The sequence below is a fragment of the Zootoca vivipara genome, chromosome 11 (assembly GCF_965207765.1).
Source record: "Zootoca vivipara chromosome 11, rZooViv2.hap1.1, whole genome shotgun sequence".
Taxonomy (NCBI): Eukaryota; Metazoa; Chordata; class Lepidosauria; order Squamata; family Lacertidae; genus Zootoca; species Zootoca vivipara.
The window spans coordinates 14,618,360-14,644,296 of record NC_142594.1 but is presented as its reverse complement, the minus strand read 5'-3'; the positions used below and the strand labels follow the sequence as shown (position 1 = coordinate 14,644,296).

Below are 25,937 nucleotides of genomic sequence, written 5' to 3'. Positions count from 1 at the left end.
CGTCTCTTTTTGTTTTGTTTTTCAACAGGTATTTGGCTTCTTGGCTTCATTTCTGTGTATCTTAAGTATATGGCTATCCTACAAAGTCTCTTGTGTCACTCAGTCAACAGGTAAGCATCTTGTCAAATTAAATTGCACCAACCATAGCTAACATGCCTTATTTGAACATGGAATGACCATTTGGTGGTCCATCAGCAAAACTGTCTGAGTGTAGGTGAGGATGACAAGCAAGAGCCCCTTAGACAAGAAAGATAAAGTGATTCTACCCAAGACATTGTCCTTCACCAACCTGTCAGCGGCATCATGGATCGTCTTGTTCACTTGTGTTCTCTGACTCTTGCAACCTAGATTGTAACCTCTGTTACAAAGCTGGAGGGACCTAGATACTCCATTCCTGTTGTAGTGGCAAGGTTCAACAAATAACTCAGCAATATGTTTGACCCAAGCCAGCTCACATTTAAATTATACTGCAGACTGACACCACTAGAGCTTCCTCTATTGGCTCCCTTCATTGTAAGATATTCTTGGCCTGCTAAGCATAAGCTTGGTACCTATAAAATTCCATCTCATGTGCAGACACCTCTGATTTTATTCATGCCATCCCTTCAATAAATGACTCATTATATAAAGGAGTGGATTTTAAAAAAAGTGTACCTGCTCATTAGCTGCTTTGAGCAGATGGAATAAAATATTTTAAACAAATACTCACAGTTAACTATAGCTGGTGACCTTTATCAGGGCTAAAAGCATTTGAACACACTTGTTTACATTCAAAAAAATTTTTTACTCATGCCTGAACATTTGCATTCTCATTCTGTATTAATCTCTTCCTGTTCATGTCTATATTTTTTAAAAAATAAGACAAAAATCTTCTGGTTTGGTACTGTTTGTATATAGTTCAGCATTTAAAAATATTTACTAGAAGCTCCTACACCTGCTTGCTCCATGTACCAACCCTGTCTACCTGCAAATCCCTTTGCCAACCTCTTTCCCCCCCACACCAATACCATCTATGCATCAACTCCTTAGTTTACCCCTGACCAACCCCACCTCCCTTTCCACATCAATGTACCCCTTCACCTATTTCCTCACAGCTCACCCAAACATACCCATTTCCTTGTAGGTCGCCCAAACACCCTTCCTCTTTTAAAGGAGGGGAGAAGCACTTCAGAGTATGGTTTGGCCAACTGCTCTCTGAAGCATCTCCCACCTTCTGTTTAAACAGCTTGACTGGTCCTCTCACCACTTGCGATGCTTCTGCACTCATCTGCCTGCCTGCTCTTCTGTTGCCACCCTGGACTTGGCAGTTGCCTTCCAGTGATTACACAAACTGCAGTGTGATGACAGCCTTACATTTTTATGTATATAGGATGATATCACATCTACATTGAGAGATGGGGTCTTGCTGTAGAGGCAATGCAGACAGAATGGATATTGGGTGGTTCCAAGTCGCCCCTTGCTCTTTTAAGTATGTGACAAATCTACCATTACATCTTCATGTCCCAAACATTTACAAAGCTCTCCTCTTTCATCAGATGAAATTGTTTTGTGAGCTTGCCTAGAAAATTCATGTTATGGAGCAGTTATATAAATTGTGTCTGTAATTTGCTTGACAAGTTTATTCTAGTCATTCTCTTTGTTTCTTTTTCAGATGCTGCTGTGTGAGTCTTTTGGCACTCATGATGCACACACCAAACTGAGGATCTCATAGGCTAACACAGCGTTTCTCAACTGCTGTTCCACGGCACACTAGTGTGCCGCGAGACGCTGGCTGGTGTGCCGCGACGTGCGGCGACGAGAAGGGCGATTTTGCAGCTGCAAACTCCACCTCCCTGGGCGTCCTATTTCTTTGCCCCTTCTAGTTTCCACAGACCAATCAGCTTTCATTATTTCCATTTTCCCCATGCCTCACGTGACAGGATCATCCCAGAATCCTTTAGCCAAGATGGCAGCCCCCAGCTAATAGTGCCGCACGTGTGTCTCTTTTTTGGAAAATCGAGCGGACCTCAAGTAGCTACTTTTAAAATATTCAATCTCCATCATTCAAAAGGTAGTTTGTTGCTAATTCACGGAGGCATGAAGACCAAATCGTCCTCTCACAAGTCCGAGAACACGCACAGGGTAAGATACGGGACGGCGGGGTCGGGTGGGGTGGATCAGAAACCCGGATCTTTTAAGAACTCGGCAGCGCTGACCCGCCGGAAAGCAATATTTGGCAAGTGTTTCTTACAGTCATAATTATAATATAGGGCGGCACAGAGTTAATTTTTTAAACTTTTTTAATGGTGGTGTGCCTCGTGATTTTTTTCACGGAACAAGTATGCCGTGGCCCAAAAAAGGTTGAGAAACACTGGGCTAACAGACAGCAAATGTATGTAAGATGGAATTTTGTTCTGGTGATCTTCTTGAGGGCTTGCTTTTGTAATGACTCCTGAAACCTCTTACTAAGTGAGCTGACTGACCACCAGAGGGCTCTGGTCTTACACTCCTCGTATTCATTTGTCCAGATTGTTAATATGTACCAGCAGCCTCTATACTGCATTGTCTTAATACCAGTATTCTTGTATTGCTTAAGTATTAGGGAATCTGTTTTTTCTTTCTGCAAACAAAGGGAAACCAGGATTGAAATTCTTACTTAGCCATGAAGTTAACTAGGTGACCAAATGTTTTCCCTCAGCCTAACCTACCTCACAGGATTGTTGTGAGGATAAAATGGGGAGGGTGATGGGTAACCGTATATTCCACTTTGAGCTCCTTGAAGGAAAAGTGGGGTGTAAATGTAAAAATGATTATTCTATGCCACAATTTGGTAGGAGTGAGCTTCCCTCTCTTCACGTTGATATAACTCAAGCTACCTGAGTGATCCGAACTGGGACCTGCATATAAAGGTTGAAGGTGGGAAATGTACTGTTTTCTCTTTCTTCTGCAGCTTGAAAATGCTACATTTCACCATGGACCAGCAGCTGCTTTATATTAAGTTATACATGCAAAGTCTGTTGCTTACCTCTGCCTTTCCTGGCTTGGCTCCCAGTGTGAGAAAAGGCATTTGATAATTTATGTTTTGACTGGCTTACTGTGAATATTTCTTCAGAAGTGAAAGAGTTTCCTTTGTGTCCTAGTGTTTCTTCTGTTTTTTTAAGTATTTTTATTCTCGACAAAATAGTTTTAAATAAATTTTATACCTCAAAAACATCACTCACTTCCATATCCATTGACAAAACCAACTCCCCTAAGTTTTCAGTTTTGATAGTATGTTGCTTGGCATTATTAATACAGTAGCCTTTGGTCTGTGAAGATCAGCTCTTTTAGCTGGAAGGCCCCAGTTGAATGCAATCAAATCTTATTTTGTGTTGCAAATGAGCAGTTCATGGGGATTCCTTACGGCAGCTATGTAAAAAAAAGAAGAAGCAAGTTTTCTTGTTTCATTATTTCAGTGTTCAATATGCTATTTCGATTTATAGGGATTCTATTGCTGATGGTTTGTTTTGTATTCCCGTTGTCTGACTGCAATACATTGGACAGTGTCTTCTTTCTATGGTAGCAGCAAGCTAATAGAACGCCTTCAGTGAGGATTAACTTCATGACCTTCAGGTACCAATTTAGGAAAATTCACTTCCAGAGCACTTTTGAGTCCTAGATGGTCTTAACATTATCATTGCAGGCTGTTCTGCAGGTCTCTGGTGTGTTTATGTGAAATTGTGTGGTTTTATTTTGTTTCATTGTGCTTTTAATGTTTTTAGCCACTTTGCAAATCTACAGGAAACAGCGGAGTGGAAACATTTGAATAAACAAATCTGCAAAAGGATTGGAACCTTTCCACAAGATAATCTAAAACTGCTTAGCTGAGAGCAAGTCCTGTATAACTCAGTGGGGCTTGCAGCAAAATCTTATGCCTGCTTACTTGGAAGTAAGTAAGCATTTAATCCAGTGCTTTCATTTCACAGCCTGGCAGCATATCTCATTGCTGTTTCAGGATAACAGGGTGGGTGGGGGGATTCCGTAATGTTTAATTAAAGATCAGTCAAGTAATTTATCTTTTTAAGTTGCCAATAACACACTAGCACTATTAGTGAGAAAAAAAAGGACAATGCATGAATAGAAGTACGCCTTTCAAAAAAGGCTTAGGTAACCAGAGATGGTTCATGTGATATGCTTTCTGTTGGAGACTTGCTTTTGCATGATCAGAGGCCAGAGCAAGGGTGCAGAAGACTGGCCATTAGTGCTACAGGCTCACGGAAAACCGTCATTAATACTGCATGCACAGCAGTTTACCATGCATGACATCAAAGTAATTATGCCCTTGGCAGGCTCAGGCTACACAAACTGTAAGCAAAAACAACCCCGTTTCCCCTCAAAGCAAGGGTTTAAACTTATCATCGTTATCTCCATCTTTTAAATTAAAAATTACTTTAAAAGAAGCAGTTGCTCAGGTGCCTAAGCGAAACAGAGCATGCAAGCCAGATAATAGGATGTGGCAAGAAAAAGCTGGTTAACGGAGAAAAAACAAAACAAGGCAGAGAAAAGTAAAGGGGAAATTCAACAGCTGTTGAACTTGGAGAATACGTGGAATCACTAGTCTCTGGGAGCCTTGCAGTCAAACCCATAGCTAGGTGATCTTGCGCCCCTGGCAGAACCATCCAGATTACGCCCCCTAGCCATGGACAAATTAGTTCTTTTTGCCTCTCCTCCACCCCCATCCCCAGTTCAATTCACCCTCTATTTAAACTTATTTCTTATGAGGCAATAATCAATATTTACATTTATAGACTTGTTTTTTTAGCAGATTTTGCCGCCCCCCCAAATGCCTGCGCCCCTGGCGGGGGCCCACCTCACCACCCCTAGCTACGCCCGTTTGCTGTATTCCAGTAAAGGTGTCGGGAATATCCTGCAAATAATTGCGTCCCTGCTTTAGCACAAAGACGCAGCATATAGCTAACTCTGGGCTCTACTAAGGTGGGGAACATGAGACTTCTGAGTATGGCTGCCAAAGCAGCTCTGAATCCATATGACATATTTAGGGAATGGCCAAAGAATTGATTACTATTCCAGAGTTTAAAGTACTGGTTCAGTAGGGAAGTCAAGATTAATCCTAGCTCCCACACCTCACCCAAATTATCTAATTGTGCAGCATCCCAAAAATATCATGAGCCAAATTGGCATTGGGTTCACAGCAGTGTGAACAGGTGGTCTTGCTTCCAAGATGGAATAATCCCAACAGGCTTCCAAACCTTACATCAAACTTAGAAATGGACAAAAGTGCAGTGCCTAAGCAAATTAATACTGAACGAAGAACACAAATGGTTATAAATTAAACCGGCACTTTATACCTTTCCTGTTTTACCCGAGTTAAGGTGGCTTACAAAGATACCAATGTAACACAACAATTCACATGAAGACTGTCTAACCACTTTAAACAGCAGCAGAATACATTAGAAAAATAAATTGAGCCAATGTAGTAGAATGTCTGACTTAAGACCAGGAAGAGCCAGGTGGAAATCCAAGTTCAACCATGATGAACTTGGGCCAACCCTCCTATCTAACCTACCTCAGAGGAGTTGTGAGGATAAGACAGGGGTGGCAGAACCCTGGAGAAACAGAATGTAATTAGCCTTGGAGAAACAGAATGTGATTAGCAATTTTTTTCATTAAAAATAAAATGTATCAACAGCAGGAATGTATCTGGGACATGCTTGGTTGAAAGGGGGGGAAATGCATAGAGCAAGAACAACAAGCAGCGTACGAAGCACTATGCAGGGATCTCATCAAAATGTGGGCTGCACGACGGCTGGTGGAGCATACCTAGAAAACAGATTACATCATGTGTGCCTGGAAGTTTTAATGACGACTTGTTTCTGTCAAGCACACTTTTTTGCTCTGCTCGCTTAGAAATCACCCACATTTTTCTTTGGATATGATCCACCAGAAATACAACCTTGAAGCTTCCAGTCCTGCTCGATAACACTTTTTGTGGCCCTAAAGAAAAAAATATAATACAGGTGAAACTTGGAAAATTAGAATATCATCGAAAAGTGCATTTATTTCAGTAAGGCAACTTAAAAGGTGAAACCAATATATGAGATAGATGCATGACATGCAAAGCAAGATATGTCAAGCCTTTATTTGTTGTAATTGTAATTATTTGCCGTTAGGCGGGTCAATTATAAATGGAATGTAATTAATGAAATGTAATAACATTTTTGTATTATTGTAACTTTGTTTTATTACTGTGGAATTTCCAAAAGAAAGCATTTGTAAAAATTATAAGAAAAATAAAAAATAATAAGTTGCATTACTGAAATAAATGCACTTTTCGACGATATTCTAATTTTCCGAGTTTCACCTGTATATAGCGAAACAAGTCTTGAGTTGTGATCTGTAGAAAGAGTTGCATCAGGAAGAGTGTAGTGCACCATGGGATATTTTCAGGATGGTTTCATGAGAGATTTCCCTGAAAAAACACACCGGAAAAGGAAGGCAGGTACTCCAAAGGGCTCCCTTGTAATACAGGTCAATGATTTAGCCCTCGGGGCGGGAAAGAACATTACTGTTTCTTCAAGAATAAGTGGGTTCTTGCTGCCCAGTTACCAACAGCAGAAAAGAGAAATACTCCAAAGCAACATGCTTTCTACAACTTTTAATAAAAACATAATTATTTCGTAATCAAGTGATTCCAATGAAGATAAAAAATAGGTAGTAAAAAGGCCAGGCTACAATAGAGAATGTAAAAAAGTTGACATAGCATACAGTTTACAATAGGAGTTTATACAGTACGTAACAGTTTAGGCCAGGCATCCCCAAACTCCGGCCCTCCAGATGTTTTGGCCTACAATTCCCATGATCCCTAGCTAACAGGACCGGTGGTCGGGGAAGATGGGAATTGTAGTCCAAAACATCTGGAGGGCCGAAGTTTGGGGATGCCTGGTTTAGGCAAACAGTGGTTTGTCATTACACATTTCCAAAGTTAAGACAATGCTATATTTCACAGTTCAAAATCACCCAAACCTTTTTCACGAAGCATATGCTATTAGAAAAGTTTGCGCCTAGCCTACATTTTTTTTAAAAAACACACCCATTATAAATGATTTTTCAAAACCGCTGAGTATCTTCCCATCTTCACAGTGGGCCATTCTTCAAAACCTTTCCTGTATTATGGATGGAATGCATGTGATTATACAGGGGCTGAGATCCAAAGAACAGCACCTTTCTGGGTGCCCTAGGCACCTTTAAGCTTATCCAAAGAGTGGATCTCCATGGCATGTGGGAAACCACTTCTGAAACTGAGGGGGCTTTCTGACATTATCTCCTGGGGAAATGATGGGGATCTGCTGTATGAAACAGGGAAAGTAAAAAAAAAAAATCCCACCAAGTGTGCTCAAGCTCTTGGCGGTGCCACAAGTAGTTGTTTGGATCTCAGCCTGTGCCCCTTCTACTGTAGGACACTGCAAATACAATGGGTTGGAGCCAAACAGTCAGCCTTCCTTTAGGGGAGGGGCAGCTGACATTTGGGGGGAGCTGGTGGCTGCATTGATCCAAGATTAATTTTTTTAATGAAAATGTTTTGGAGGGGTCTAGAGGCCATTTAAAAACCTTTTGACATCATGGCGTCATAGACGTGGGTCCATAGGAGAATTCAATTTTTATTTATTATTTTTAAATAATTAATTTAAAAGGATTAATTTGGTGGATCCTGGGGGATCACAAAGGACAGCTTGGGAGGCTGGAAACAGCCCATGAGTTAGCTACCTCTGCTTTAGTCCTACAGAAATCTATGCAACAAGTTACTCACTACCTATGTTCAAAGGCTTTGGTCTTATGGCGCTGAACTATTGGTATAAAAATGAGATTATTGAATTGAGGGGGGGGGTTATGTATGATTGCTTTGAGCCACCAAGGAGTGTGTTTGTGTGCACATGGCACATTAAGGACGGAAACTTAGGAGGCCGTACGATCAAAATCTGCATGAGATTTTGAAACAGAAAGTGCAGTAATAAAAAACCCCTGGCAATTCCTATTTAATCCCAAAACAGCTTTACACACACTGGAAATAAGCTAGTGTATTTTCAGAGACTCCACAGTAAGTTGCCTGGCGGTGCAACCTTGAACAGATTTACTTGAAATTAAGACCCACTGGATCCCTTCACATGAGCAAGATTTCAGCAAGTCTGATATAGTATCTGGATTCTTTAAGCAGTTCATCTATCCACAGATATTTTAAAGTTCTAACACTCACAACTTGAAGCTGGGGGGCGGGGTGGGGATGACACTAACTAGCTTCCCATCTACAAGAGCTTTCCTGCCAGATCACTTTGAGGCGATCATTACTCTCCATGGAAAACCAGGCAAGTGAGTATTTCTAAACCTACATTGTTAAGCAATCGCTGCTGTGTACCTTTTCTTCTATGCGAATTCAGCCTGAACAAGCAGGAGGCTCTAAGCTGTCACATTTTCTGGCATCGCCCAGCTATGTGGAAAGATTACCAGTATGGCTTGCTTGAGGTGGTGCCAATTAGGGCATCTCATGTTTCACTGTTTTGCAGAAACCTACCATGATAGCAAACAGAAATTCACAGCATAATCCTATGCAAATTTACTCATAAGCAGGCTCCACTGCGTTCAGTAGGGTTTACTCCCAGGTAACTGGGTACAGAATTGCAGCCCTGGCCTCCCTTTATATGCTTAGTAGAAACAAGCAGCCTATAACAGCTTTCACAATTCTTCCCAAAAAAAACCCCATAGTTTCGGGCACCCGGGAACTATACAAGGGAAACTGCATTATTGCATCCCAGCCCCTCAAGGGAAAGGGAAAGGGAATATTTGACAAATGAAGCTTGAGGTCAGTTGCCTGTAACTGTTTGCTCAAAGACAATTCCAATTAACACATGAGAGATTGTGGAGGATAGAGCTATCAATGGCTACCAACCCTGACCGTTATGTTCTCCCTCCACTGTCAGAAGCATTATGCATCTGTATACCAGTTGCTGGAAATAGCAGAAGAGGAGCTCTGTTATGCACAGATCCTGCTTGTGGGCTTCTCATTGGTAAAAAGGTAAAGGACCCCTGGACGGTTAAGTCCTGTCATGTGACTATGGGATGCAGCGCTCATCTCGCTTTCAGGCTGAGGTTAACTTCCTGTCACCCACAGCACACCCGCCCCACCCCAAAGTCTTCCACAGCCTACAACATTTCATTCATAAGCAGGAGAAGCTGCACATGCAATTGACTACACAAAATAAATAGCCCCAAAGCATCGCACTATTAAATGTTTTATGAATAAGATTGGAGGCGACAAGTGTTGCTCTTTATACTTCCTCAACACATCAGCCAAGCCCTTTTTATATTAATACAATCTCCTTTCAGGCAGATTGTTACAGTTTTAAAGTTGTTTCCTCTTGGCTGAGTGCTTCCCTTTGTCTACTTCTTAAAATTGTAACAGCTCTTTCAGAGTCCTGAACATACAGCAAATGCAGGTGTCTACATACTGCATTGTACATAATTTAAACCTGGACTTAGAAGACACACAAACACACAGAAATAAAATAAGTTGTATGTACTGCTATGTTACAAAATGGTATAAGACCATATGGACAGTATCAATTATTACTATCATGAAAAATCATATACACCACCCACACATGCCAGGGCACCAGCAAACATGAAGGAATCCCAAGATTTTCACATGTATTAAAAAATATTTAGAGGGGAAAAACCTTCAGTAGAGAATGCCACTCCCCAATGGGGTCAGAATGCTGATTAACTATTGGGGGGTGGGAGTCAAATCAAACAGCTGTAATCCTGAATAGAGGACACACTATGCTGCAAGACTACGTTGCAGGCCCCTGGCTACATTATAAAAACCTTATTCTCAAAATGCCAGTAAAAATCCCAAGTTTATGGGCAGGGAGATGAACATGATTTAAGTGGGAAAACAATCTCCTAGGTAAAGAATTGGGACCACATCCTGGTTTTTGTGTGTGAGAGAGAGCGAGAGAGCTATTGATCGATTTCCTACTGATTTTCACATGAGGATACTCCACAGGCCACACAATATCTATTTTCCTGTCTTTGTTTTTATTTCTCCATTTTCTAGTTTTCCCCATATAAAATCATGACATGTATCCCTTTTGCAATTAATCTGGGCGGAAACTTCCCACTGTCCCTTTCTCTTCCGCTATTAGCTCATCCCATTCCCTTCATTATTGGGGCCTTTTCCTTATGAAACTAATTTTCTTCTGAACTTGAACCATTTTTCACTTGTCAAAAAATTTCTTCTGGAAGAAGCAAAACCCAATTATTTCACGATCCTATCACAAGTTTCCTTTGCATACTGGTGATGTACAGTCACATACAAATGAGTGTGCAATTGCACAAAATCGAGTGCTTATTGGGAGTGTGTGTGGGGAAAAGAAGCCCACAATTCTTGAACTGTTTATGTGTGGGAACTGTGCAAAGACGCAGGATTAGGACAGCGAGTTGAAAACTGAAACAAAATTTAACTATCTGGGCACTCTTTAAAAGGCAGAATCATTTCAGCTTCACTCGGGATTGGATAATAACAATAAGGGGTGGTTTAGACCTCAGACTTTCTAGTTATTCAGTGGCTGATTCTCTGTTGGATTCAGTGTATTGGCTGGGTTTTCTGTCTTTCTCTCTTCTTCTGCCTTACGTCTCTTCAGATACATCAGAACAGCGTCCACACAAAACGTTATCGTTGCAAGAAAGCCAAATACCTGTTAAACAAAGTATGAGAAGAGTATATATATATAACTTCAACTGAGATTCAAAAGTATACAAGAATAGTCTGATTATCTCCAGGTACATTTTCCTGTTGGTCTCTATAAAAAAGGGGTGGGATTCTGGCCCTGATTACTCTTCCCCTGCTCAGCCACACCCCTCCCTGGCCCTCCTTTGCACCGTCCTTAAGTGCTTTTGCCTGGCTGGACTGTGTCCTTCAATTCTAATAACGCTTGCCTAGATGAAGGATAGAGAGGGATGTGCGAGTTTCTACCAGTCCCCTGTGCAAAACATAAAAGCATTCATTGCTCCACCCACTTTGGCTCTAGCTCCACACACCACGGACACATGGGCCACCAAAACGTCGCCCAGAAAAGGCTGTAGCCCTTTCCCCATCCCTGCTATAAAATTTGCCGGTGATGAATGCTGAAAGGCACTTTGCGGGTTTTGGAAAACGAAAGTGTTTGGAACTACTGTCAATAGGCACTTAGGCAGTGCAAACTAATAGATGAGATGAGAGTAGGAGGCCTGGTAAGACATCCAGGAACAAAACAAGAGGAAACCGGCTAGTCCATATATCTCCAATCCCTAATAAAAGGATTGGTGACATTTTAACGGGATTTTTTTTTTTTGCAAGACACCTGCAATGAAGGTAAATCTCCCACACAGTGAGCCCCAAGTACAGTACAGGTTTCTCCCCTTAGGTTCAGAGACTACATGCTTGCCCGAGCTCAATGAAATTTATTAGGCCTACTAAAGTCAGAGTTTTGTGGCAGCCCCAGCTTTGGCAAATCCCTACACAGCCATATGTTGCACCGTCTGATGAAGTGTGAGCTGCAGAAAAGTGTGTGGCTCTACGCTGCTGTAATGACATCGTGCCATTTAGAAGCTCTTTTCCAAATGCAAACACTAACTTCCTAAAGCAGGGTACCAACATCGCAGCCTCCAACTCACCAGCACAGTGCATCTGGCATATGTTGAGCTAGTCTGAAAGTATTGGGGTTTCGGGTTTTTTTTGCTACTGCAGTGCTGCATTTCCACTTGTATTCATTTCCTCAAGTGCATTCTGTGCTTCTGCCAGTGCACCTCCCTTCAACACATTATTTCATTTGGTTTATTTCCTAGTTTTTCACAGTGCAGCACCTGTCAAAAGCTCCATGCATACTGTCTGCATTATCATCTTCTCGTGAATACTTGGCTATGATAATGATATGCACTTTGGGGGCAAGCTTAGATTTAAAAGCGTGGTGCAGCAGTTTGGCACACATCCAGATGGGTGTGTTGTGGAAAATTATTAAGAAGAAGAAAGGGGAACAGCCATTAAAAGGAAAGTGCATAAGAACATCAAGGCTAAACATTTTATTTAAATGGCAAGAGGAACTAGGAGGGAATGACCTAGCAGAAAATTTATAACTAGCACAACCTTTGTTCAAATGGGAACCATCAGTAGCACTGAAGGGACAGCATGGCAATAGTAAGAACCATTCTCAGAGGTCCTCATTTTAGCACAAGAAAACAACTGGGAACCGACATGATGTTGTGGTGCAGGCTGTACAAAACAACCAGTGGTATTCCTCCTTTCACACACAAAATCAAGGTGGGGTGAATTTTCCCCTAGCATCAACAAGCCCCAATCTAGACTTTAGGATGTCTGAAGAAATCATTGTCCTGGATAGCATAACTCATAAAATGACCTGAGGCACTGATATTTTTCTTTTCTTACTAGATCCCCTGTAGAAAGAAAGGGTGCAGAGAGCAAGAATAACTGGTCTTTATCAAAAGACAAGTATGCAGTGAACACCAAATTTAAAAGTAACACCAAGACTATCCATATGGACAAGATGCACAAGAGTTTTTCTTCCCAAATGGGCCAATAATTGGAGGCTTTGGGCAGAGGGGAAGCCACATGCAAGGAATGAAGCAATTTTCAATTGACTCTTATTCCACAGCAACTTTTTCACTAGGTCTTAACAGCCCAGGTGGCAGCAGCATCCTACTGCGTTCTTTTTGCATCACCTGTGCCACATCTTCCTGTACATGCAGAAGGGAAGGCCTGGAAATGCAAAACTGATCCCACCCATGAGATATCAAACACAAATAATGAGGAGAAAAGGGCCATGTACTTACAATAGCAGCACTTTCGGGGGGTGTTTTATCGTTGGTTGCAGCAAACACAATTGAAGCTAGTAGGAAAAAGACTGCCACTATTGAAACAATCAAGAAATCCTACAAAAGGGGGGGAAAGTGAAAGGTAGCTTCAGAACAATAATTTGTTCTTTGTTTATTTTGCTCCTCATTCCTAGCACACAATAAAAATTATGCATATAAATATTTCTATAATCTAGTACTACTGCACTTTTGATGCCCAGAATGCCTCAACTTTTACCTTGTTGTCCCTCAAATAAACCTGCCAAGGGAGATCACTAATACTCCCATTTTACAGATGGAAAGTGAAGTCGGGAGCTAATGACTTACTCTTGGCAACTCAGTACATTTGTGGCTGAGTGGAATTTGAAACTGCATTCACCCTCCTCAAGGTATGCCACTGTGATCAGTTCGCCATGCTTGCTTTCAAAGTAAAGCCCCTCTTGCCCTCCAAATATTTTAACTGTAAATGCTCAACAGAATCTCTTCCACCAACTGCAAAGGTAAATATAGACACCAAAAGCAAGTGGAGAAAATTGGAAAGCAAAAACTTCAGTGCTGGTGGTATTCATTAGGAAAATGTCAAAAGGAAGCTTGGATGTGAAAAATGTGTACCCGTATATTCCGGCGTATAAGACGACTGGGTGTATAAGACGACTCCCAACTTTTCCAGTTAAAATATAGAGTTTGGGATATACTCGACATATAAGAGATACGACCCAGTGTATAAGACGACCCCCGACTTTTGAGAAGATTTTCCTGGGTTAAAAAGTAGTCTTATATGCAGGAATATACTGTACTAGTGATGCATGGTAGTAAAGCATACCAAGATGCTTTAAATGCATCTTAACTGGTAACCTCTGGAGATAAAAAAGGGCTTTTGTAAACCCATGCAAACACAGGAACATGACACATGCTTGGCTTTGTAAAGCAGAGACTGGAGAACCTTAGGTACGGGTTGCGAAATGAAATGCCTACTTTCCAGACCATATTCCCCATCCTCTCTAGTTTTCCTGCCTGCCTTCGGGGCTTTTGCCTGGTTGGAATGTGTCTTTGAACTGTAACGATAATGCTTCTTGCTTGCTTGCTTGCCTGAATGAATGAAGGGTGGTGATGTGTACGTCAGAAGTCCCTGGAATGTTGCCTACTGTGCAAAGGCCACATCTATCTATTGCTCCACCCACATTTCCCTCTAGCCATGCCATCAGCTAACTTGTAGCTCCTGGAAGATTAACCCAGAAAGCGAAGCGGTCCTTGAGTTGAAAAAGGATCCCCACCCTTAATATAGGCACTGCTACACATCTTGCCTGGGACACGGGTGGCACTGCAGTCTAAACCACTGAGCCTAGGGCTTGCCATTCGAAAGGTCAGCGGTTCAAATCCCCACGACGGGGTGAGCTCCCGTTGCTCGGTCCCAGCTCCTGCCCACCTAGCAGTTCGAAAGAATGTCAAAGTGCTAGTAGATAAATAGGTACCGCCCCGGTGGGAAGGTAAACAGCGTTTCCGTGTGCTGCTCTGGTTTTGCCAGATGCGGCTTAGTCATGCTGGTCACATGAACCAGAAAAACTGTCTGCGGACAAACGTTGGCTCCCTCGGCCAGTAAAGTGAGATGAGCGCCACAACCCCAGAGTCGTCCGCAACTGGACTTAACTGCCAGGGATCCTTTACCTTTACACATCTCGCCTAGTCGTCCTAGCGGCGTCATTGTTCCACAGGCAACCGCCTGGGGTGGTGGCAATAGACCCTGTAAACATAAGCTGCCATCACTGTTCCTTGTCGGACAGGGTCTATGCCCTGCCCACCAGCTGACATTCTCAGCAAATTAGCATGACATGTTTAAGTTGCCAATACAAGTTTGGACTCTCCTAACTGCAACTTTTCCAGGCTCCTCCAAGCGCTGAAACAAGGCCATGTTGACTAATCCTGAGCATGCCTATGGCTATTAAAAATTATGATATTCATAAGAAATATAAAAAGCAGCTCCCTTTACCACAGTTGCTACTTTCTCCTTCCCTGTCCTCTCGTACAAAGAAGTGCAATATGTAACCAGGATCGGGATGTTCAAGAGGAAGGCACTGCAGCTGACAAATTCAAAGAAGTAAAGGCCACCGCAACTGCTGCAATGTTGCACGATTTCTTCACACAAGAAGGCTAGGAAGGACAGGGCCTGTTGGAGGAGGAGAAGAAAAACCACAGGCTGTTAGAACATCCCTTCAGCAGGAGGACACTTAGCAGATTGCATGGTGTTACCACGACTCAAGCACTATGTTTATGAAAGCACTTTTAAGATATAGAATGCTTTACAATCTTATCTCCTGCAACCTTGTGAGAAATGTTCTTTAAAAGTTCCCATTTCACAGGACTTTAGCTGAACCAGAGACATTTGAGCCACACATGCTACTAGTTTGCATTAAACCAGGGGTAGGCAACCTAAGGCCCGGGGGCCAGATCCGGCCTGCGGACGGTCTGGGAATCAGCGTGTTTTTACACGAGTAGAATGTGTCCTTTTATTTAAAATGCATCTCTGGGTTATTTGTGGGGCATAGGAATTCATTCATTTATTATTATTTTCAAAATATAGTCCGGCCCACCACATGGTCTGAGAGATGGTGGACCGGCCCATGGCTGAAAAAGGTTGCTGACCCCTGCATTAAGCCGTCCATTTCCCCGGCAACTGTAGGGGCAAACTGCAAAGTACCTCAAAGGTGCAGAAAACTAAATATGATGGCATGCGATTGCCGGCCAGTTTTGCAATGCATGTTCTTGGGAATAAGAAGCTCCACTGCAGGCAATTCTTGGTCTGAATACTATTTTGACAATATTTATAAGTCACAGGAGAGTTTCTAAGATTCCTTGCTTTATCTGAAAACAAAGCAAAATGACGTTCACGTGACTTTCCAAGAACATTTGGGTACTGCCACACTGCTCCAGATTCTCATCATTTCCAGAAGTCAGCTACATATGAATTCTTCCACTTACTGTCTATCTCACTGCAGCCCATTTCCTGACTGCCTCTTGCCTTCCTCTCTCGATTGCAGAGGGAACAGGGGACAATATGACTCCTGCTTTGTTTTACTTTCAGTTTTTGCCCTCTGTTCAGGCATGTCAAACCTGCGGCCCTCCAGATGTTTTGGCCTACAACTCCCATGATCCCTAGCTAGCAGGACCAGTGGTTGGGGAAGATGGGAATTGTAGTCCAAAACATCTGGAGGGCCGCAGGTTTGACACGCCTGGTTTAAATGCTAGCAATCACTGCTGCACAACAACAAAAAGAAGCAGGTATAAATTGTCCAACAGCTCTGTCTCAAAACAGACTTACTGTAGGTCAGGGGTTCCCAACAAAATTTTCTCGAGGACCCCTCATCGAGCCGCTATTGTGACAAGGACCCCCATTAATTCCTAATCCTAAATCTAATTCCTAATTCCTAATCTATTTTTTCCAGTAAGCTTAACACTGATCTTGGAAGGGTTAGGTTCAAGGGACGCCGACGATTTAGGTTCAATGGACACTGACAAGATCGGTTCGAGAGTCACTGACTTACTTGCTTGAACATCAAATGCATTATCTTCCTCTTCATCTGTAGGCCTTTGTCGTTTTAACGAACCACTTTTTAACCAACGGTCCATTTTTAACTACGCGAACTGTAGCTTCCGCGAAAAACAACGCTTTGTTTACAAACACTACTGTTTTGCAAAGAGGCAGCGCGCGCCAGGGAGGAGGGAGGGGAATGGAGAAGACAGGGTACCTGCGCAGTAGCGCACAAATGAAGCAGACACGCGCAAAGCATCTTGGGGAGGTGTTAGTAGAATGCGCGCACTGCCTCTTTGCAAAACAGTAGTGTTTGTAAAGCGCCACCTAACGGCATACAGCAGAACTACTGCCTCTATCTAATTCTAGTTTTGCGCTAGACTCTGCTCATGCAGGAAGCGGCCAAAACAAAAAATCTGTTATCATACGAAATATATTTAATATATTTTTTATTCTAATAGCATCTTGCAGACCCCTCTGGCATAGCTCGCGGACCCCTTGGGGTCCACGGACCACCTGTTGGGAACCACTGCTGTAGGTGATTAAATCCAAGCCTACATAGAAATAACGTCAATTGGCCTTGCACAATAAATGTGCAAAGTAATCTGGAATCTGGTTAAATTCTAGAATGGATCAATTCTTTCTACTAGACACATATTTCAATGGCACAGAAGAGGGCATAAATATCCAATTACTACTAAGCATCAAGCTTATAGTATCAAAGTAAGATACTAAAGCATAGGACTGAAATTTTCCCAGCCCTGATTAGTGATGCTATGACTGAAGCAACAGCAGATATTCTCAAGAAATCAATGCACATGGATGATTGCTCTCAACTGTTCTTCCTAGAATGCAAGCTTCCAATTCCTTGCTCATAAATGTGGCTTAAAATTAGCAGCAGCAGTGACATAATTATTACACCTTTGTCCATGTAGATAGAAATGGAACTGATGAAGAAGCCTCATGCACACGACCAATTTTATTGGTTCCAACTCTTGACAAGTTATCAGAGCTGTCTGAGTATGCATCAATACAGATCCTCCATCCAGCAGTATACTTGGAGGCTGCCAAAACTACCTGCCAACTGTAAGCTCAATTAAGCTTGTGAAAAGCACAGGTGCTCCCTACTAGGCTCTTCCAGCTAAAAACTCAGCTGTCATGTATATTATCCACCTACCAGCTGAGCACTGCCTCACAAAGAGTCAGGGCTCGGTTGTAAAGTACAAGCTTGAAATGCAAAAGGTCAGAGCTTCAATCCCTGGTATGTAGGGCTGGGAGAGATGCTGGCCGTACCCTGGTGAGCTGTTGCCAGTCCATGTGAATAATATGATGCTAGACAGACCAGTGGCTTGACCTCATATGGCACAGCTTCCTATATTCCTCTCCAGTATGCCAAGCCCATGCTTGATGTACAGTTCTCTGTAGTCAAGTTTTGGCTTTGGAAGGGCTAGTGAGAAGTACAATACCTACTAATTCCTGCTAGGAAGCACTGATACGGTCACACATCATCATACACCATGTGTATGGTGCAGTAAATTTATTTCCTGGTGATATGCAAACAGTATTGGTTACGGAAATGCATTTGCATGTACCATGGTTAGTGATACCATGTGCAAAACCAAGAACACTTTCATACCACCAGATAAGAAGTGATTGCAGTGGGACCTCGACTTACGAATTTAATCCGTTCCGAATGCACACTCGTAGGTCGAAAACTTCGTAAGTTGAGTTTCCCATAGGAAAAGCGGTTTCCCATAGGAATGCATTGGAAACGGAAAAATTCGTAAGTCGAGGAAACCGCATCTAAAAATTTGTAAGTCGAGGTCCCACTGTACAGTGTCAATGGCTTTTCTTCCCTGGTAGTATTCAATATTGCAATTTAGAACACAATTTCTGCTTGCAAAAGCAAAGCAAAAACCCAAGAAGTCATAAACAACCAAAGATTGTTGGAAGATAGTCCTGTTGACAGGTACCGGTAGTGTCACCCAATATAGAATCAACATAGAATCACAGAATCGTAGAATTGGAAAGGACCCCATCTTGTCCAGCCCCCCTGCAATGCAGGAATCTCAGCTAAAGCATCCATGGTGGACAACCATCCAACCTCTGCTTAAAAATCTTGATGCAGCATCCTGTAGGGACAAAGAAATCTGGGGACAATATTCCATACTTAGGAAGTTTGCACCTAGGAGACCTTGAGTGACAAACTGCCCAGTGCAACTAATTGGCTGAGTTGCTGCTAGTTAGGAAGGTGTTCTTAACACCTTTAGGAGCCAGGAGATTAGGCTGGTTAGGTGCTTGTTTATTTTTTAATGCTTGCTCTATTACTGCTAGATGGAGTATGGTCTGCTCAGAGCATTGTGCACTCATGGGAGGAGTTATGTTGTTTGGTTGCTTGGAAGTAAGGGTGACCAGAGAGGCTGTAAGTACCCTGGAAGGTAGACATTTCAAAAGAAATGTCACTGCTTTATACAGTGTATATGTCATGAAAAACAAAGAAGGCTTTTCCTTACAGTCTGTGTCTAAAGGTAGCAAATATTTTGTATTAAATGACTGTGGCTTTCCTTCTAGCACTAAATAAAAAAATCAAAATGAACACAAAGTTTAAATCTGAAACCACCACAGTATTGCAGGATTATTGGTTTGTTAAGTCATTTTGATTCTAGTATCTTACTGTAATGGGAAACATTCCATTCTCTCAAATGTGATTTTGTTAAAAAACACAAAATCTGACAGATGGGTTCCCCCTTTCAAAGTGGGTTGTTGGCTTTCATTTATTTACCTTGTCCTCACACTTGGGAAATGACCTCCATCTACCAATTTCCTCAAAAAGGCAGCTATATTGAGACCATGCAAGTTTATTTAAAATTTAAGCCACAAAAAGAGGGGCAAGCAGAAACACCAAGACAATGTGGTGGCAAATACACTAAGCAAGACCAGGAAGCAGAGGTGTGGGGTGTGAGAAAAGAGGTGCATTGTGTAAGCTGATTAGTTAGAAAACACTAGAATGAACTGGTCTCTTAAATTGCCCAATAACCACATTGCAAAATGAACCACATGCCAACGCTATTTATCTACAAACAATTGCTGGTGGACAAAACAGGACAGCAAAGAGTCACCACCAACAAATTGTTCAGAAGCCAACAAACCAAATTCAAGTTATGAACGCTGCACAGAGCTGAAGAAGCAGTTCAAACTTTTAGGCACCAGAACCACATTTTTAGGAGGCAAGTAGGTCAGGCACTTAGCATATTTCTACACTGGGGGACAAGGATGGGCTGCATTTTCCCTGTACATAAAAGGGTTTATGTTAATATATTTAGGGTCATAACTTTCTTCAGAGCTCCTGAAATGTTAACATATGGTATTAAGTTGCTTCACACAGGTAAAACAACTAGCTTCTTCATCACAAAAGCAACCAGGACTCAACCAAAAACTCTACTATTGTGTCAAACAAGCCCACTTATCACTTGAGAGCTACAAACTCAGGAGACACGTCTGGCCTGGGGAACAAGTCACTTGGAGGAATATTCCTGGAATATGTGGGGTTGGATTTGCCTTTTGATTTCCCTGGCTTTGGGGTGCATGGGAGCTTGTTGTTTTGAAGTTTAAAAGAAGTGTCCTTTGAGACACATCTGAAATCCCCAGAGCTGGATACACTGTCATTTGTGCTGCACTGTGTAGCCTAGTGCTTCACGACAACTGCGAACTTCCCAGATGGTATCCAATCCCTACCCTCCCAGCTATGATCTCGAGGGTGGGGTCTTGCTGCACAGGAACATCATCATGTGGTAGAGTAATAGCCTTCCTATTATTTCCGATATTCACTTATGGAAGCCTTCTAATCTAGCCTGGTTTCAGAACTGGATCAGTCTTGGTTGACCTGCCAGATTACCCTTATTAGAAGGTGGCTGGTGGGGAGGGGAGTGCAACACTTCTTTATCTTCCAGGGGCTTTTGATACCATTGACCCTGGTATCTTACTGAACCAGCTTCTATATCAGGCATAGGCAAACTCCGGCCCTCCAGATGTTTGGGGCTACAATTCCCATCGTCCCTGACCATTGGTCCTGTTAGCTAGGGATGATGGGCATTGTAGTCCCAAATATCTGGAGGGCCAGAGTTTGCCTATGCCTGTTCTAGATCTATCACTGTGACTGGAGGCTCAAGTGGCCATGGTGACTAAAAGTGTCTTCTATCAGCTTCAGCTGGTAGGATAACCTGGCAACAGTGGCCTAAGCACTGGTTACCAGTTGGGATTGTTCAGTCAGTAGAGCATGCGTCTCTTAATCCTGCATTGCACGGGGCTGGACCAGATTACCCTCATTTTCCCTTCCAACACTAGAATTCTATGAAGACTAGATTACTGTAACATACCCTGTGTGGGGCTGCCCTTAAAAGTAGGTTTGGAAGCAGCAGGAACTGCAAAACGCAGTGGATGAGGAGGGCAATCTTAATGCAAGCATGCATTATCACTTCTGAAAGAACTGCACCAGCTGCCAATTTATTACCAAGCCAAAGTATGAGGTTCTTTTGTTTAAAGCTGTAAACAATTTGGGAGCTGGATATTTGAAAGGACAACTTCTCCTATATAGTAGACCTGTCCTTATTGATTTACAAAACATACTTAACATATCACAATTTCGGGGTGGGGAGAATATTAGAGCAGTTTACAACAATTATATATACAATAAAAACCACATAAAACTATTGTTGCAGATTACCAGCTACAGCAGGCATGTCAAACATGCGGCCCTCCAGATGTTTTGGACTACAATTCCCATCTTCCCCAACAACTGGTCCTGCTAGCTAGGGATCATGGGAGTTGTAGGCCAAAACATCTGGAGGGCCGCATGTTTGACATGCCTGAGCTACAGGTATTACAGAATTATTATTATTTCCTTAATTGATGGTGGCATTAAAAAGTTTTCATTAAATATTTAAAGATGAATGCAGAAGACATTTCACACAAATATGCTAAGATCTCTGCATGAGGCCCTCTTGGTTGTGTCTCAGTCTGCTGGCATTTGTATTGAAAACCCTGGGGAGGAGCTGTTCCAATTTGGTGCACCCAGCCTGTTGGATCACCTCCCCTCTAAAAGAAAAGCATTTTGATATGCTTTTGATGATTGCCAAAGACCCTTCTGTTCACCCAGGTATTTGCAGGCTATGTTAATAATTGGGTTGTGTAGTATCTAGGTGGTCTGCTGTAGATTGCAGTGGTTCAATTAAGGCTGATATCAAAATGTTTTAAATTTGTAGAATCTTAGAACCTTCTGGTGGTTCCCTTGCTGTGAGAAGCCAAGTTACAGGGAACCAGGCAGAGGGCCTTCTCGGTAGTGGCACCCGCCCTGTGGAATACCCTCCCACCAGATGTCAAAGAGAAAAACAACTACCAGACTTTTAGAAGACATCTGAAGGCAGCCCTGTTTAGGGAAGCTTTTAATGTTTGACGGACTATTGTATTTTAATATTGTGTTGGAAGCCGCCCAGAGTGGCTGGGGAAAACCCAGCCAGGTGGGCGGGGTATAAATAATAGATTCTTATTCTTATTCTAGATTTCAAGGGTCATCTAGTTCAACGTCCTGAAATGCAGTAATCTTTTGCCCAACATGGGGCTCGAAGCCACGACCCAGTGATTAATAGTCTCATGCTCTACTGACTGAGCTATATCTATGTAAAATACTGTACAGTATACAGTAGAAATTACTGTGCTGGCCTGGAGTTGAAGCAGAATGCATTTCCCCTGTGACAAAAAGTGTATCAAGTGATGAGGAAAACTGTTTTGCTTGTATCAGAAGTGCTGCCTTGAAAAGAAACATCAACTTAAAACTGTACTAAGTAGCAACTTCCAAAGGGTGTAGCCATATTAGTCAGTAGCCATGAAAACAATGTAGAGATTTGTGGCAATTTAAAGGCTAATGGATTCATTATAGCATAAAAGTCTGTGGAATAGAGAGGACTTCATTAGATGCAAGAGGCAACTAGCAGGTGCATTAGACATGCTTGTGTGCATATATAATATGCACCAACATGGCTTTGGGTACAGACAGACAATGTACCTTGGTTGTCGAACGCCCCAGAACTCATACATTTCGGCTCCCAAATGATCGAAAACAGGAAGTGAGTGTTCCGCTTTTCAAACGATTTTCAGAATCCAAACACTCCCGAAACGCATTCTGTTCAAGAACCAAGGCATGGCTGTATATGTGTGTGTTAAACTTGCCATCTGATGAAAACAGTTCCTGCAACTGATGAAGTGGATGGACTCACTCTAGTCCACAAAAGCTTATGCCATCATAAATGAGCCTTCAAGGCTATGCCACAAGGCTATGCTGCACATAGGAAGAGTAGCAATTAAGAAGTCAAGCACTACTGCGGGAACAAAACAAATTCCATTGTGGCTTTCATACAGACCACGCTATATGTCTACCAGACATTTCAGGTGGGAAAATGCATGCTAGTGGGGAGGGCTGTAAAAATCTCCCAGCTTTCCATGCTGTGCTTTGAACGGCATACCACTCTCTTGAGATTCAGCTAGGGATGGCGCAAGCAATCCTAAGCAGCCAAATATGTCAGGGGGGTGCTTTGCCCCCCGTATCTCCTGTGTAAATTAAGCTGCAGCCTAACTGCTTCTGGTGAGGGTGTATTCATTGAAGAGGGGGCAGTGTAAACCTTTATTTCCTGCCTTTCCACTGAATCCTTTGGGGCGAATACCTGCATTCCTGAGCTCTGTGTGGAGGACCAGTAAATGAAATGGGATAGGATGCAGCGGAACTTTGCTTATCCCTCTCCCTGCCCACAATATGCCAATTCCCTGGCTCTTGACACACACCTTATTGCTCTCTACACACAACATAACTTCCACTGGTTTAACTTCCTCTCACCCAGTATAAGTAAGTCATTTATTATGGTAAGTCATTTATTATTGAGGTCAGCTCGGCCAGGGCAGGGGGAAACGGACAGGCACCATATCCTAACCTCTCCAGCCACCATATATGGGGGTTACAATTCCTCTGCAAGGCTGCAACCCCACATAAGCTTCTGTAAGAGTATGTCCAACTCAGCTCAGTGGGACCTACCTCTGGTTAGCCAATTAGAGTAGTGCTCTGTAATAGTATTGGTTTTTTTATATGTAAGCTATTTCTAGAAACAACACACACACACACATTGGACATAATACTCCCATATTTGGGGGTGTGTGTGTGTTGCTGTGATTCTACTGTACGTGCATTCAATCACAAATGCAGTGCAAACAAAGGGAAGTTAAGTCAAAATGCAATTTTGAATCCATCTGTCTAGAAGGATATAAGCCTCAGTTCCCACACATTTTAAACTGTGTTATAGATATTCACATTTGCACACCAAGGAACATGAGGGGGGACTAAGGGCTTCTGGTGAGGAAAGAACATGCTGTATCTCTATGTTAGAAGACCTGCTTTGCGCGCAGAAAGACCCCAGGTTCAATCCAGGGCAGTCTCGAGCAGGTCGGGGCGCCCTGGCGCTGAGGGGCGGAAATTGCTCTGGCGCCCCCACCCTCGCAAGGCGCAGCATGGTTTCCGCGCGGCTTTGCTGCGCAGCGCCCCACCTACCAGCCCCCTGGCACACTGCGCCACCGGGGCTCTACCTAGAGCCGACCCTGGTTCAATCCCTGGTATTTCCAAGTGGGGCTAGACAAAACACTTCTGAATCCCTTCAGAGCCACTACCAATTAGTAAAGAACAATGAGAGACATACCAAGCCAGAGCAATGGGCCCAAGGCAGTTTCTTCTGCTCTTAAGAAGCCCCAAATTAAGCCACCTGTGTTTAGGTGACAAATATAACTTCTGCTCGTACAGCCATGTTTCCCTCAGTATCAAATCAACAACACACGTACACTGGAACCCTATATGACAGGTGCCCAGGCTAGTTCAGTTGGTTAGACCATAGTGCTGATAAAGCCAAGGTTGCAGGTTTGATTCCTGTATGGAACAGCTACATATTCCTGCATTGCAGGCGATTGGACTAGATAATCTTCAGGGTTCCTTCCAACCCTACAATTCTATGACTCTGTGATTCTACTGCTGCTGAAGTTGGTAGAGCATGAGACTCTTAACCTAAGAGATGTGAGTTCAAGCCCCACGTTGGGCAAGATTCCTGCATTGAAGGAGGTTGGGTGAGATGGCCCTTGGGGTCCCTACCAACACTACTATTCTATGACCCTATAGATGTGTGTTTGTATGAAAGGTGCCACACTCCCCCCCCCCCCCGGCATAACCAGGGGGCAACTGCCCCTCCCCAAATCAGTAAATAAAAATACTTAACTAACTGACCAATCGCATCACAGATAGCTCCGTTCTGCTCCCCCTAACATAAATCCAGGCTGTGCCCATGCATCCTGCCCCCAGCCCCAATAGGAGACTTTGCCCAGTGTTTCTCAAACCTGGATGTTGTTGGACTACAATTCCAATCATCCCTAGCTAGCAGGTCCAGCAGCCCGAGATGATGAGAGATGTAGTCCAATGATGGTGGGAGACCCCCCCCCCATTTGAGAAACACCAGGCAAACTTGTTGTTGGACTACAACTCTCATCATCCCTAGCTAGCGCCCAGCGGTCAGGGATGATGGGAGTTGTAGTCCAACAATGGCAGAAGACACCCCCATTTGAAAAACCCTTCTTGTTGCACTACAACTCTCATCATCCCTACCTAGTTGATCCAGCGGCCAGGGATGATGGGAGTTGTAGTCCAACAACGGCAGAAGACCACCCCCCCATTTGAAAAAACACTTCTTGTTGCACTACAACTTCCATCATCCCTAGCTAGCAGGCCCAGCGGCCATGGAAGATGGGAGTTGTAGTCCAACGACAGCCGGCGCCCCAACGCTGAGAAACAATGGCCTGAGCGTTTGCGGGTCCCCCTTTTCCAAGCACGCCCCATAACCCTAAAACTCCGGCAGTGAGCGAGCCAAGGGCGGAGCTCGGAGGACGCCAAGCGCCAGGGCCGCTCTCCCTTCCTCGTCCGAGGCGAAGAAAGCGGCACCTGCTGCTGCTGCAGCGCCGCCATGAGGCCGGGCGGACTCTCCTCTCGGCTCCGCCACAAGATCCGAGCTTGGGAGGCGGGCCGAGAGGCCGGCTAGTACCGTAGTCCCGAAGCCCCGTAGGGAGGCTGCTGTGGGCCTGGCCGTGCTTGGCTCCCTCCCTTTCCCCAGTGCTCTGTGTGTGTGTGTTTAATCCCCGCCCTCCCTCAGCCTCGGCTAGGCGGGAAAGAAGCCCTGGCTGAGGGGAAAGGTATGAGGAGGAGGAGGGCCGCCATCCCGCCCTCCCTCACGCCGACTCACCAGCTGCGAGGCCTTCAGCGCCAGCCGCCTCGCTCCCAAGTTGTCGGCGGTGCAGCCAGTGCAGCGGGGGCCCTTCCCCGGCGGCTGCTCGGCGGGGACGGTGGTGTCGGCGTAGACCGGCGCCCCGTTCTCCATGGCCGCGAAGGGAGTAGGCCCTGCGAGGAAAACGAAAGGGAAAGGCGGCCACCACTACAGCTTCAGGAGGAGTTGTCCCC

General features: G+C 43.6%; 2 protein-coding genes across 4 annotated transcripts in view; one reads left to right on the top strand and one right to left on the bottom strand.

The window, feature by feature from the left end:
• Positions 1-7,052, top strand: part of CMTM7 (CKLF like MARVEL transmembrane domain containing 7) — a 16,335-nt gene extending 9,283 nt beyond the window's left edge. The window contains exons 4-7 of one of the 2 annotated variants that reach the window (XM_088653880.1): positions 29-110; positions 1,652-1,718; positions 2,362-2,371; positions 2,930-7,052. In XM_088653880.1, coding sequence (XP_088510006.1) covers positions 29-110; positions 1,652-1,665 — 96 coding nt within the window. In that variant the 3' untranslated portion in view covers positions 1,666-1,718; positions 2,362-2,371; positions 2,930-7,052. Of the gene's footprint in view, positions 1-28; positions 111-1,651; positions 1,719-2,361 lie in introns of both variants that reach the window. The other variant, XM_088653879.1, reaches the window with a different exon arrangement.
• On the bottom strand, positions 6,620-25,937 carry CMTM6 (CKLF like MARVEL transmembrane domain containing 6). 2 transcript variants are annotated; one of them, XM_035129558.3, is made up of 4 exons: positions 25,723-25,937; positions 14,867-15,043; positions 12,859-12,957; positions 6,620-10,727 (listed from the first exon to the last, which is right to left on the bottom strand). In XM_035129558.3, the coding sequence occupies exons 1-4, from the start codon at positions 25,855-25,857 to the stop codon at positions 10,584-10,586; spliced, it is 555 nt and encodes a 184-aa protein (XP_034985449.1). In that variant the 5' UTR covers positions 25,858-25,937; the 3' UTR covers positions 6,620-10,583. The 2 variants fall into 2 exon arrangements, with proteins under 2 accessions (XP_034985449.1, XP_034985450.1); XM_035129559.3 differs by lacking the exon at positions 12,859-12,957.